The sequence below is a fragment of the Desmodus rotundus genome, chromosome 4, assembly GCF_022682495.2.
Source record: "Desmodus rotundus isolate HL8 chromosome 4, HLdesRot8A.1, whole genome shotgun sequence".
NCBI classification, from domain to species: domain Eukaryota; kingdom Metazoa; phylum Chordata; class Mammalia; order Chiroptera; family Phyllostomidae; genus Desmodus; species Desmodus rotundus.
In genome coordinates, this window is record NC_071390.1 from 117,203,525 (window position 1) to 117,218,906 (window position 15,382).

A 15,382-nucleotide genomic window follows, 5' to 3' on the forward strand; every position below is an offset into this window, starting at 1 on the left:
ACGGTGTTCTCGCGCGCGGCTGTCAGCTCTGACACCTGCTGTGGTCGTGCTGGGTTTGAACAGGTTCGCCAGGACTTTGGAGCTACTGGCTTGAAGCCGTACCCGTTCGTACTTGCCAAGAAACTCTGGGCAAGATACTTAAATTCTGATTCGCGGTCTCTATGTTCAAAAAGTGGAGATAAGATTTCCTAGATGTGAATAAAGATGAAATCACTGTGAAATGTGAGAGTGCGTAAACGTCACCAGTTGACATTTTCTGAGAACTTGCCCTCGACTGCAGCGATGAAACCTGCAAATGAAATCCCTGTCATAATTAGGCTGACATTTTAATTAGAAGAGACGGATTTCAGTAACAGAAAACTTCAGCTTTCAGTAGGACCTAAAAGGAAATAAAGATTTGAGGGGGACTTTCAAAACCTATACACGTAAATAATAATCCGCTTCCAAGAGAGTTACTGTAGTTTGAGACATATTAATTGCTACAAGTGTCAAGGGCCATAATGTGATATTTTGAAGCTACTGTGAGTTAGCAGACAGGAAATGATGAGGGTTTTCTGTTTTGGCTGGAGGGAGGACTGAGAAGGCAGCCCAGCATGGAAAACAATACATGAAAAAATGTGCATAGGGTGTTCTGGTGTCCCTAGGTGTTGCTGGTAAGAAACTGTAGCAGCAATCTAAGGTCTCACCTGCCCATAAGACCTTCTCCAGAATGTACATGTCACTTAAACTATTATGTCTTTTGGAGGAGAGAGGGCAAGGGTGAGGGGCAGGGGGTGGGAAGGGTCTCTCTGGTGTAACTTATCTTTGTTTCTATATTTGGAAATGGATACTATGAACCCTGAGGATTATAAAGAGCTCCTGGTGGCCAACTGGGCTCAAATTTAAAAAACAGAAAGAAAAGAAAAGCAGAACCTAGCAGGCATTTCTGCACAGGGGCCTCTCACACGAACCTCGCGGAGAAGCCTCTGCGCTGTACTGGTGCCTGACACTAAGCTGCCTGCCTGCACTGTGCTGCTGCTGCCTGAGCCAGCTTTCCACTTCCTGGAGTCCCACTTCTATCAATAGGACTGAAGCTTTCCTTTCCAATGAGCTGCCCAACTCCGACCAGGGTGACTCTATTCTGACCAACCAGGACAGTGCCTTTGGACCAATCAAACTGTGGGGATTCTGAGTCCTCATTTGCATGACAATGGACCAATCAGGGACCAGGTGTGTGGATTTGTGTCTATATAAGCCACCTCCCAAGCCGCTCAGGGAGATCACTTTTCACTAAAGACAGCCACCGCTCCCTCTCTGGGCTGGCGATGCTGGAGTGGAGCTTCCAGGGTGGAGCTGAAGACTGAAGCTGTCTGGCAGTAAAAGCGGCCTCATTCCAGGGCTGCCTAGCCCTAGTGTTTGTTCCTTGCCTGTGCTGTTTTCACAGCCCAGCTCTGCTATATCGCTATTTGTGTTGAAGAGTTTCCTTCTTTACGGTACCCCAAACCCAAATTGGGAGTTCTTGTTGGCCAATGACCATCAGTTGACATTCCTTGGAGCCTATTGTGGGGCTCTGAAGTGACGACCAGATCTGAGGCCGTCCTGAAACCAACTTGTCTGAAGCCTGAACAACCCCCTGTGCTCCAGTCATCTTCCCAGAGGCACCCGAAGGTCTCGGGTAAGTCTCCTCAGATCCTAGATCTCCCATGCTTGCGACAGAGATCTCAGAGACTTCCTTCAGTTTAGATGGGGGACCATTATTTGGTGACCTTAGTTCATGTTTGGACTCCGGGAGCACCTTCTTACGGTTTTGGTTTCATGCTTAGGAGGGTTATCCTTCATTTGCATTTGGCACCAGGGAAGGTATCCTAGAGGAAGGCTTTCGTCCACCACGTTTGGTGCCTAGGGGAGTATCCTCCAGGTTAGGACTAGGCCTTGCCCAGTAAGGTTTGTGGGGATGCTCATGCTAAAGGCCATTCAGGGGCGAGGGGAATGCCACCCATAAGGAAGAGTGCAAAATGGGTGACCCGTGCTCTAAATTTTCACATGCTAATCAGTCACCATTAAGCAAGTTTACTGAAACAACCCCAGAAAATCCCTCACTGTCTAGCCCCCCACCTTGCCCACCACCCTGCCTACTTTCCCTTCCCCATCTTTGTCTCTGGTTGGGCAGCAGCCATCTGATGCTCAAGCTTCCTCCCAGGAAAATCGACCTCTTTTAAGTCAGTTGGGGGTCATTCTCTTTACTTTTGGATCCATTACTTTTCTTTTGGGTTTTGTATTATTGTGCTATGTGTGTCTATGTTACGGGTAATGTATGTTCCTATGGCTGGATGATATTGCCAAAAATTGACTTGTAAATTCAAATTTAGATTGTGAAAGGGCCTCATTCAATTGGCTTAAAACAAGAGTTCTTATACAATATTGGAGAAATAACACAAACTGACACAATTGCTTTTAAAGTGCAGATGATTTAGAATTCGTCTTTAGTAAATAAAAAGTAGTGTAAGGATGTTGGTTTAATTAAGAACGTGCATTAGTCCACTGCTCTTCAGCTTTGGAGCTAGCGAACAAAATGGCAAACCTTGGGCATAGACGTATATTGTACAATGCTTCCTGGATTGTCATCCAGTGCCAGTTTCTACCTCCAGTAAAACTGATGACCCATAGTCATTTGTTAGCAATTTCTCAACTGTTCCTAACCTTACTATTGATTTCATTAAACCTCCTCCTTCTGAAACTTATCAGGTTAAATTGCAAGAGGGAGTTCCAGCTTTCGTGTCTACCTAAACCTACACTATGCATTGGCCACACTCTCCCCAAGTGAGAACCAACCATCTCCCACAGTTGAATTGGTCACTAGCCACCCCTTATCAAATTCCTACCTGTATCTTTATTTAATACCTTAAATATGGTTGCACCTATTTCAGTCGTGATTGCTGTGAAACAACCCTAAGGCCATTGTGAGTGGCAAGAGCCCACGCTGTCAAGAACCTAAATGTTCACCCCACGATGTACAAACGTTCGAGGAAGAACTCCTAGAGGGACGTTCAAACCACGCTGAGCAGCGGTTGGAAAACGTTTTCACCTCCCTTCCTGTTAACAAATCCCTAAAATGAGCAGACTCTTGCCAGGCTCCCTTTGTGCCCCCCGCAGGTTATATTTTTGTCTGTGTGTATGTAAATCAGCCTTGGGCATTGGGTCACTTGACATTCTATTTTGCTGTCCTTGAAACCACAACAACCAAGTTCTTATCAAAGGAAAAAAGAGGGCTTTATCAATAGTAGAGTACTGCCCTGATGAGGACCCCTCTGTTTATGAAGGTAACTCTTGGGGCTTTTCGGTGGGATGTGACTTGCCAGCAGGTTTTTGTGATGAGGGTAATCGCTTTCACAGAATTGGGTTTTCTCAGGGGCTAGCCTAGACACTGCTTAATTAGATACGATGTGAAACCTAACTAGAACCATCAACCAAATTGTTCACTCAACTGCCACTGCCACTTGAGCCCAGCAAACATCTTTAAACTCCTGAGAACGAGTAGTCCTCCACAACAGAGTCACCCTAGATTATGTGCTTGCAGCCCAAGGAGGAGTTTGTGCCACAGCCAGTACCTCCTGCTGTAGCTGGATAAATACTTCCCAGGTGGAATCAGAAACCCAAAACCTTGCCAGAACCCTTAAGGAGGCATTACAGTTTTACTGCTAGTGTCAATGGCTGATTAGGATTTAAATTTTCTGACATTTTCAGTTGGTTCCCAACTGGGCTTGGAGCTTTCTTAAGGCCTGGGTTGCAAACTGTTTTGCTTATTGTTATTCTGACCTATTCAGTGTATTTCATTATCAAGCTATCGATGCCCTGTATAACCAAAAGGTGAAAACCTACAAAAACTCAAGTAATGGTTACGTGGATAGGAAATGATCCATCAAGCCACTGTGAGCCCTGCATGTGTGGAATTCAGGATGGCAGGAATCTTTACTCCTGGTGCCAAATACCTTCTGTCAATTACCCATGATTTTTCTTAACAAATTAAATGTCTTTGTTGTTTTTATCCTCACCTGAGGACATTTTTTTTTCATTGTTTTGGGGAGAAAGGAAGAGAGTGGGGCAGGGGGAGACATTGATTTGAGAAGCATTGACTGGTTGCTTCTTGCATGCGCTCTGACCGAGGATCAAATCTGCAACCCAAGCATGTGCCTTGACTGGGAATCAACCCCCTGAGCCTTTACTATATGGGGTGATGCTCCAACCTACTGGCTACACCGGCCAGGGCCTTTGTTGTTCTTAACCTTTCCAAAGTTGTTTCAGCTGCTTTTGTGAGACTGAATTTTGGAGTTTGCAGGTCCCTGAGAGCAAATGGCTCTAGCTGCTCTATTGGCTTCCACCCTGCCACAGGAGTCCCACCTTGGGACTAGATGGGACCAGAGCAGGTGGCAAGCAGACATAAGACACAGTGACCTGATCGATCATCAGTGCTGTCTGTTGACAGGTTCTGAACGAAAGGGGGAAATTGTGAAGGACTAAAGGAGAAAAAGGAGAACTAAGAAGGGTTCCTGGGGGCTTAACTGGGCTTAAATTAAAAACATAGTAATAAATTAAAAAGCAGAGCTTAGCAGCCATTTCCGCACAGGGGCCTTTCACCCAAACTGCACTTTATGGAAAAGCTTCTGTGCTGGATGGCCTGACTCCATGCTGAACTGCCTGCCTGCGCCATGTTTCTGCCATCTGAACCAGCCCTCCGGTTCTTGAAGTCCTATTCCAACCAACAGGACTGAAGCCTTCCCCTTTCAGGGGAACTTGCACAGCTCTGGGCAACCAGAGTGGCTTGGTTCCGACAAATCAGGAGAGTGCCTTCGGGCCAATCAAACGGTGAGGATCTGGAGTCCTCATTTGAAGAACTGCTGCCCTCCTGGAGGCAGAGAGAAAATTAGTGGGTGGCTAATGGAAAGAACAAAGGGATGAGGGGCGTCATGCTATTTGCAAGAAAACAAGCCTATCAGGGTTCTTTAGAGAAAAACAATAGAATATATACACGCATGTGTTTGTGTGTGTGTGTGTGTCTGTGTATGCTGATTTTAAGAAATTGGCTCACACTATTGTGAAGGCTGGCAAGTTGGAAATCTGTAGGGCAAGCCAGCAGGTTGGCAACTCTGGCAGGGTTCCCACGTTGCAGTTTTGAGAATTCTTTCTTCAGGAAACCTGTCTTTGTTCTTAAGGCCTTCGACTGACTGGATGAGGCCCACCACCTATATTATGAAGATTAATCTGCTTTACTCAGTCTACTGGTTTAAATGTTAATCTCATCCAAAAAGTGACTTCACATTTAGACTGGTGTTTGAACAAACAGCTGGGCACCATAAACTAGCCAAGTTGACACATAAAATTGACTGTCACATCTAACATATCCATCAGTATGTCGGTAGTGACAGGACACGTAATTTTCAATACAGCAAATTCAGTGACAGAGGAAGAGTACAAGGCCCCTGTGGGTCTCCTTTGTGCAGTCGTTTTCCATTCCGTCACACTGCGGGGAGTTCAGTGTTATGGTGAGTCCTCTGAGTACTTTCCAGAAGGTTAAAAGCACTAGCGCCTGCCATCCAACAGCTTCTCAGCTGCTTAGGAGAATTTCTGCACACAAAAACATAAATTTATACTGTATACCACAGTTTAAAATGTCTTTCTAAGGAGCATGCAGTTTTTTCTGAGAGTCCTGGATTTTCTTTTTGACCTCTTCAAGAAACGTGAAGACGATTTTCCTCAGAGTTGACTGAGCTCCACAGGCATACCTCATTTTATTGTTTTGCTTTATTGCACTTCACAGGTGTTCGCAAATTGAAGGCAAGACCCTCCACCAGCAAAAAAAATTATGACTCATTTTATTGTGATACTGGCTTTAGTTGGTGGTCTGGAACCGAACTTTCAGTATCTCTGAGGTATGCCTGTATTTGAAATCCAAAGGAAAAAGGCGTATTAGAGATTCAAGTGATGGTCTAGCAGGCTGTCCAAACCTTTGGCATCTCTGGGCCACACTGGAAGAAGAGTTGTCTTGGGACGCACATTAAATACACTGTGACACGTATGACAAAATTATCTCATAATGTTTTAAAAAGTGAATTTACGATTTTGTGATGGGCCACACTCATAGCCATCCTGGGCCACGGGTTGGACACCCTTTCTAGAGCCAGATTTTCAGAGGCAATAACATTAAAATGATTGAATGGTTTAAGCCTACATGTTAAAGCAAATTTTGCTAAATTCCAGGGCAGGAGAAAGAGATGTCTAAAATTGGCACAGTAAGAAATAATACAAGTTAACTACTTAAAGCATACAGATTAAAACAGAAAAGTATTTAAAAGTGGATATCCTGGCATCACCCAAAGGCTGTAGTTTACATTAGGGTTCACTCCTGGTGTTGTAGGTTCTGTGGGTTTGGATAAATGTATATTGACAATTGACCCTTGAATAACACTGAGTTTAGGGGCACCACCTCCCAGTTGAAAATCTGCATTAACTTTGGACTCCCCCGAAACTTTACTAATAGCCTATTGTTGACCAGAAGCCTTACCAATGTTTATTAACATGCAATTTGTATGTTATATGTGCTGTACTCTTATAATAAAGTAAGCTAGAGAGAAAAAGTTAAAATCATAAAATACTTTTACTGTATTCATTGAAGAAATAACTGTGTCTGAGTGGAATTCAAACTCCAGTTGCTCAAGGGTCAACTGTAGTAGTCTCAGTGTCCTAAAAATTTTGTGCTCCATCCATTTATTCATCCTCCTCTGTCCCCTACCTCCTGACCGTCACTGGTCTTTATATTGTTTCCATAGTTGCGCCTTTTCCAGAGCATCATGTAGTTGGAATCATACAGTGTGTAGCCTTCCCAGCTTGGCTTCTTTGACTCAGTAATATGCATTTAAGTTTCCTCCAAGTCTTTTTATGGCTTGATAGCACATTTCTTTCTGGGCTGAATGATACTCCATTGTGGGATATGCCACAGTTTATTCATTCACCTACTTTAACTTATTTTAAAAATACTCCCCCAACACACACACACACACACACACACATTTTGCAAACATAAGCCTCTTCTGTGACACTCTCCCTGTTCCCACTCATATTTCCACAGAACTTGCCACTGTCATAGCGCTTTACTTTCTTTGTCCCTCCTACTCAGCCAGCAGTGTTCCCTAAGAGATGGCCCATTTATTAAGGGCCTAGATCAGAGAACTAAGATCTGACAAGCTGGTGTCAAGTGTGAAGCCTGGATATGACATGATGGTCACTGCACTGTTTACCATAATTCATTAAAAGTCACCTTTAAAAAAAAAAAGCACACACACATTTAAACATACTTAATTACATATATTTGTCACCAGCACATCACAATGAAGTCACAAAAAAGTAGGCTTAGTTTCATTTACAACAATATAGATCCTGTGAAAACACATTTTTCATCTTCTCTGGTTTACAATATTTTACCTGTATAAATTTAAAGCAGTTAATCCTTTTAGATTAAGTTGGTAAAAAAAACCTGTAATTCAGACCTCAGAAACTTGGGAAATAAAAGGCCACGATGGAAAAATTTGAAGAATTACCAAACTGTCACAGTATCATATTCCATTATAAAAGCATTTCAATAAAACAAAATAAAACCCAGAAAAACAAAATAAAAACTATGGAAAACACAAAAGTCAAATAAGCGATTTTGGTTCAGTACTCTCCCTGAGTCTCTTGTTTTTAAAAATCAAATGTAAGTAAGGCTGTTCAAAACTGACCCATAAGTCTTGGCTCCTTCAGACCACTGTGAGAAACACACTTGAGACAAGAGGCTGTATACTCAAGTGGCCCCGGGGCCTTATTTAAATGCCAGTTCGCTTGTGTCGCTGCCACAAGGTTCCCTGACCCACTGCTGCCTGGATGCACTTGGGCTTAAAGGGCTGTCAGGATTTTATCTTGGCCTACCGTAATACAACATGTGAGACTATATACCAAATGAAGACAAAAGGTTTCAGTTATTAATAAATATTAAATTTGCAAATGGATTTGGAAACTATATACATCAAGTTATGGTAACAATAACACAGAAACACGTTTATGTTTTAAAAATCTTACAAAACCAGTAATTGGGGGCAAGTTATCAAATTTTAAACCTTAGATATTACAAGAAAAAAACTTCAAAAATTCAAATGTTAGTCCCAATAAAACTAAGCAGAAAAAAGTGGTAAGTTGATGCCTGAAATTAGATAGGTAAGCTAGTTCCAAAAAAGTACTTGTCTCCTTGATCCTTAAATAAAATTGGTCCCTACAGGATTTCGAACTTCATCATTTAATTGCAATGATATGTATGTGCATATACATTTAGGTGTATAAGGTCTGTCCAGAAGGTATCCAGCCATGTGATAAGAAAAATAGACATTTACTGAGGAAGATATAAGATGAAAGAAACATTGTACATAAGACAGTGACGCCTCAGTCTTCCCAGTAGGCACCTTGTTGACTGTAGTCCGTACACATCCAGCAGATGTTCTGCTTGTTGCAGATGTTCCAGAACGTGGATCACTTTCAAAAGGTTCTTGACCATCTTTGAAGTTTTTGTGCCACACTTTCATTTGTGCTACACTCATTGCATTGTCCCCAAAAAACCTTCTGAATCATCCAAATAGTTTCCGCAGAGGACTGTTCGAGCTTAATGCAAAATCTGATGCATATTTGTTGCTCTACTCGCTCAGACATTTTGAATGCAGCGGCCCCACAGTACACATGCTCACTCAGTGGTGTCTACCACCCCCCAGTGACTAGTACAGTGAGGCCATCACTGTTCATACATGTGCATTCCAGCCCACTCTCCTTGGCTGCCAGTTTACATCGATGTCACACACACTGTTCTCATATTAACAATGGCTGGACTTTTTCTGGACAGATCTCATGCTTGCAAATGATCGAGTAAAAATTAAAGGTTTTTAAAATTAAAAAATGTTTTTACTTCAAATGTACTGGGTTGTTTGCTGGGCTTTGTACTATCAGGACTAAGTAGTATGATTCAATGTCCTAGTCAAATGCAGGAAAACCACAGACATATTTTTATAATCACTGTTAGGGCATCTCAAAGGCAGGTGGGTGAAGCACTGCTAAACTGTTTATCCTCTTAATCATAATGAAATCTCAATGGCAGACGAATAGGCAACATTTCAAAAGGTAATAACCACACACTATCTTAAAACACAGGTGTGACATGATGGCCCTAACCACCGAGAGCATGACATATTCAAATTCCTATTAATCATTTAATTTAGTAATGATAAGTACCCCATCGCACACATGGGGAAAAAAGTGAGGCACAAAAAGGCATTAAAGAAAGATTTGTCTAAGTTAGACAAGAATGCCAAAGTTATAGTTACAATCAGAACTCTACAGATTTGACACATTTAGATTCAAAATTTGCATGAAATGTTAAATACTTAACATGCCCTGTTTCTATTACATCATATCATTCTAACTGCTTGCAAACTCTTTAAATCATGGACCTGGCAAGTGCCACTTACCACCTGACTTTTCTGACCAGGTGAAAATGGCTAGCTGTTGCCTGTGTAAAAAAACAAACAAACCAATATTGTTGTATTATATGAAACTAGCAAGGTTCAATTATGAAAATATTCCATAACTGAATTTCAATAACGCCTAAGAAACATTCCACAAAATTCTATAAGAATTTGCGGTAAGGTATAGTATGTGGCAGTCTCCTCTAAAATCGAAAATTCACCCAACCTTTATATTACTGTTGATGATCTCATAATGGATAGCCTCAAAGTACTAAACTACTAAAATAAAACTGGAAAGATCATCCAAGTTCCTAGATAACACCAAAATATTTAGGTTTATTAAAGAAAGCAGAGCACTTTGGTACCCTCTTCAGGGGGAAAAAAAAATCTCAAAGCTTACAAAGGTGAACATAACCATGTGGCATTTACATTGACCAACTGAGTAACAGCAAATGGATAAGATGTAACCACTCTAACTCCTTGACCAACTTTGTATCTTGAAACATCAGATCTATTGCTATTGGCTACCAATCCAACTCCACAGGGTATTTTCCAGTGAGACAAGCTGTACAATGACCATTCTTTTCAAAGCACTCCACACCATTCCCATTTTCCTGAATCATCATATCTTGCTTTTTCACTTTCTGTTTTTTAAAAGTTATCCCTTCTTGTACAGATGAAACCAGTCCTTCTACTGACAGATATACAACACTGTTTGCTCCTATAGGGGAAAAGAGGGAAAATGAAAAAGGACGTGAGACTTCCCTTGGAACGGAACACCTGGCCCTGGCCAGGTAGGCTCAGTTGGTTAGAGCATCGAACCAATACACCAAGGTTGATATACCAAGGTTTCAGGTTCGAACCCTGGTCAGGGCACATAAAGTGACTCAGTCAATGAAGGTACAAATAAGTGGAACACCGAATCGTTGTTTCTTTCTTTCTGTCCCTCCCTCTCTCCCTCCCTCCCTCCAAATTGTAAAGAAAAAATAAGACTATAGGTCTCATTCCAAAAAAATAAGTTAAAAATAAAAGTTAAAATAAAATAAAATAAAATAAGGGTATGTGGGAGAAATCAATGAAACTTGAGGCTTTTATTATTTTTTTAAATTTTAAATTGGAATTTAAGGGATAATAATTTAAAATAGCAGCGAATGCTTCAAGTCTAGAACGGATTCACAAGGCTTCAGGAATCATTTTCATGATCAAGAAAATAGATTTTGAGGTCAAGAAAATCTGGGTTCTTTTTCTAAGTCTATTTTTTTATGTCTAAGATAAGGGAAACACTGCCTCACTGTAGAGTTTTTGTGATGATATAGATATGTTATTACAATAATATAGACACGTTGCTGAAAGGAATATGCTCACAACATATCAACTGGGTGATGTTCAAAATATTTAACTGGCATGGCATAAGCATAACCAGTCAAAAGAAACACTGGCTGAACATCTACGTGCTATTTAAATAGTTTATACTTCACCTGAATTTAAAAGGCAAGTGTCTCATCCAGGATAACCTAGTTCTCCAAGTCTTCTGACCTCATTACTAAAGATAAGCCGACATAAGCTCTTCACTTTATCTGTATCCACATCCAAATTATTCTACTAGAATCCGTGGTGAAGTCGTTTTTGTTTTTCTTAGGATTTGACTTTTGGAGACTTTAACTGATATGTGCATGCTGCTTCCTCTGCCCGAAAAGACTTTCATCCTTCTTCTCTGATCTCACCTTGATCTAGCTCTCCTGCACAGCACCTAGCTACGGTGTATGTACTCACCAGGCACCCTCACTATTCAGAATAATGTTCAATATCTGCTCAACATGGACAACATCTACTTTTAACAAATACTTAACACTTTTTTATTTGAAAAGTGTAAAGATTGAAAATAAAGTTTACAGAAACTTTAATACCCACCAAGATATTCAGCAAGCTGCTCAAATTCCGGTTTATTGGCAATAAGCTCTTCTTTTGTTGGTATGTTTATTCCCATAAAGCACGGATATCTAATTGGTGGTGAAGCTACTCGAATATGTACCTTGGAAAGAAATCATTTCACACATTCATTGTTAAAATATTTACACAAAACTGTCACTGACAAATGTAACATAAAATCATTTTACAGAATATTTAATATCAACATAATGGGAAATAAAGCAAACTACAAAATTTCTGTTGTTGAATGACAGACAAAAAGGAATCCTGAAAAATCATGTGGTGTATATACAGAACTCCAACGTTCAGTCAAAACTACTTTTAGAATTCATTCATTACTGAAGAATCCTACTTGAATAGCCCTGCTCCAGATTCCAAAGTGTCCAGGACAAGAGTTTCAGAATGTCAGCCACTCATAAAGGAGGATGCCTTTTGCAGAGTTGCCCACTGTCTCCTCCTGTCACCTATGAACACGGACATTTCTTCTGTTCTCCTATTTTCATCATGTAACAACTTTATTTTTCTAGGACCATCTCCACTGTCTCTCGTAACAATTAAATGGCCCCTTTGCCCACGTCTTATTTTACCTTTTTAAAAAGAATAATAACCAACTATCAGGACATAATAAAAATCCTTCCTATTATCAAGAGCTATTTTTGTCTGTTATTGTCTGCCTTGTATCAAGTATATTTACGTGGCTGTAATCAATGTCCACATTAAATTTTTATTATTGTTATAACAAAGATTTTCCCAAGTTATGAAGTCTTCATTATGAAGTCTTTTTAATTGTTGCATTGTATTTCATCATACTGATGTATCAGTTTATGAAACTATTTCCTACTGGTAGATATATAAGCCATTTCTCCTTTTGTCTTTCTCTATTTTTTCTTATAACTGTATTAGATGCTGAATTTACTTTATACCTCTTTGTTTTTATTACATTAGTTTTCATAGAATTTCACATTATAATCAGTCATAAAAAGGATGAAAAATCATATTTACCTTTGACACTTTCTAAATATAGTCATACTGTTTTCCATGTCACTTTCTCCTACACTAGATTTGATTTTTAAATCCGTCCAACTATTAATTGTAAATGATATCTCACTTCTGTAATGTGAATTACTGAATATTCAGAGTTAGAATAAGCTTTGCAATTAAAAAATGTAACCTAGTGTGTCAAATTTATTACACTAGGACTGGTTCTACATCGTCAAAGAAAAAAGTAATTAATACTCTAAAAACTTAAAGTACTGTTTTGTGGCTTTAGTTAATTTTTAAATTAATTTGTAAAAACTTTTAAGCTTTTCTACTGAGCTTTGTAATCTATTAAGAATTAATTTAGTATGCAGTTTAAGAGTGGTTATTACATGTTTTCCACACTGCTGCAGTTATTTCTGAACACACTTAATTTGAAAAATGTCAGTTTATTATATTGAACTATATATGCATTTTCATTCACTGTCCCGAACTGCAATTTTTATGCCGGTACCATATTGTTAATTATTGGTGCTTTGGGATATGTTTTAATATTACTTACCTCTTTTGCACCAGATTCTTTGAGCAACTTGATTATGGGTGAGATGGTATTGCCCCTAACAATTGAATCATCTATAAGAACAATTCTTTTGCCTTTAAAGTTGTCCGACAATACTCCAAATTTTTTTGCAACACCAAGCTGTCTTAATCTCATGTTTGGCTGAATGAAGGTTCTTCCTACATACCGGTTTTTACATAGCACCTCCACATACGGAAGCCCACACTGACAGAGAATAAATAAAAGGATAATGAGCAGCAATATACAAAGAACTTTAGGTTCCTATTTTCTCTAGGTCATTTTTCAATATGTATATAAAAATTTTAAATGTTATTCTGCACTCTCTGTTACAAGATTACAATTTTCCTTCATTATTTAAACTGTAGCGGAAAAAGGCAAAAAGAAAAATCACTGTAAGTAATATACTTGGTGGGAAAACCCATTCACTTTGCTAGAATTTATAATGCTTCTCTTAAATATTATTTCTCTATCTTGGAAGAGAATACTAAGCATATAAAGACATGACAATGAATAAATTGCTGTCAGAAAAAGTAACATATTTAAAACCAGGAGACTAAGGAAATGCAGTATAGGAGGTTTATCCACCTCAAGGCTATACTTCTCTAAAATTGGCACACATTATTTCTTTTCAAAATGAATAAGCCAAATTTTTCAACATAGTGAATGTTGAGTAATGCTTATATATATTCATGATGTTATTTATTTTTTTTAAATGAAGATCATTCTTCTAGTCTTCAGGTGAACCTTTCTGTGGACTCCACTAAAAACAGTACCATGGAATGAAAAGGCTGGAAAATAAGTAACTCTTAGAAAGGAACCAACATTTTCTTACAATAAACTGAGTTTCTCTTTATACACAAGGAATCCCAATTCCACGGCTAGAAGAACAATTCACTGAGAGTTAATTAAGAGAAAATACCTTTCCAGCATAACCAAGAGCAGCAGGTGTAGCAGATTCTGGAACAGTGCTAACCAAATCCGCATCCACAGGGGCTTCAATTGCCAGCTGCTGCCCACACCGGTATCTTACTGTGTAAACCATTTGGTCTGTAATGTTTGGAAAGGAAATTGATTATTTTTACATAGTATAATACAGCATAGACTAATATCACTATTCTAAGAAACTACCTTGGTAGAACTCTACAGATTGAGTACAAAAAGACATACAACAAAAACACTAAAGTGTAAATACATAAACTTGGAAATTCACTATTTTTGAAAAGGTGACCTCAATACATATATGAAAGCCATAATACTCCTTAAAGGAAAACAACACCCAAGAGTCATATAAAAGGAAAAAATTGTGATCTTATGACTTGGAGACCCAGTGCCATATCTATTGTGTACAACTATGTGCCTTCAAAGAGCCAAGTATGCCTTTGTGTAATGAGATAACAGATTTACATTAATAAAGAAATTTTACTCACCTTCAAATATACTATCTGGTCTTGCAAAATAAACATATTCAAAGATACAAAAAGCCATTGGGTTTCCTCCAGACCTTGGTATAATAGCAAGACTTTGGACTTTATGTCTAGATATTTCCACAATTTCTCCAGGTAAGACTTCACGGTAATATCTTAGGAAACAGTGTTAAAAAAGACTTTAAATAAACTTCAGGCTGATAATAACATTATTATAAAGTACACACAGAATCCCTTATAAAGGAAAGATGGTTCAATTTAATATAAAGTTTAGAGACAGCTTTAAAAAATAAATAATATTCCTCTACCAGTTAATTTCTGTAAATCTGTTACCCCTAAATTCTAACTTAGAAATAAACGTCTTTGTACAGGAGGGGGGCGGGACAGAAAAGGCCCTAACTTTTATTGATTTTTCAAAGAGTAAAGTCTAGAGAACATTTTTATGCTGGCTTAAATTTTTTTTATTGTAACTATTCCTTGTTGAGGAGAATTCTTCCCTTCTAAAATATCTCATGGCATTTTGAAAGCAAGATGCCAGTTTCAGAATTAGAAGATATTACTGGAACCTTAAAGTCAGTGTAAATGCTGAGCACAATGTACAAAAAACCCTGCATTTATAAATATGTCTTCTAGGAGACATCAAAATAAACTTTTATGTAAAGGTCTTTAAAATTTTTTATTGATGTGGAAAAACCTAATATACTAAATAAGAAAACTTACCTTGCACCAATAGATAAAAAGCTACAAGATTCCGAAGACACCACCCATCCTTCCGTTTCTAAAGATTTTTTCTCTGTAAATCACAAGACAATTCAGTTAATGGATTCAAGACATTCTAGAGGCTACCTATTTCAAGACAATTAAACACCAAATACATAAAGAATTTTTAAAAATCCACATAATACCCATTTCCATGACTTTAAGAGCACATGGATCCTCATTTGCCTTGAGCCAAA

At 38.9% G+C, this 15,382-nt stretch overlaps 1 protein-coding gene across 1 annotated transcript in view; it reads right to left on the reverse strand.

The window, feature by feature from the left end:
* Window positions 1–7,317: 7,317 nt before the first annotated feature.
* The window catches only part of PPAT (phosphoribosyl pyrophosphate amidotransferase), a 34,544-nt gene continuing 26,479 nt past the window's right edge, over window positions 7,318–15,382 (reverse strand). The window contains exons 6-11 of the mRNA XM_024579855.4: window positions 15,147–15,219; window positions 14,430–14,581; window positions 13,922–14,049; window positions 12,985–13,206; window positions 11,427–11,547; window positions 7,318–10,236 (exon numbers count right to left, since the gene is read on the reverse strand). Of these exons, the coding sequence (XP_024435623.1) occupies window positions 10,040–10,236; window positions 11,427–11,547; window positions 12,985–13,206; window positions 13,922–14,049; window positions 14,430–14,581; window positions 15,147–15,219 (893 nt within the window). The 3' untranslated portion in view covers window positions 7,318–10,039. The remainder of the gene's footprint in view (window positions 10,237–11,426; window positions 11,548–12,984; window positions 13,207–13,921; window positions 14,050–14,429; window positions 14,582–15,146; window positions 15,220–15,382) is intronic.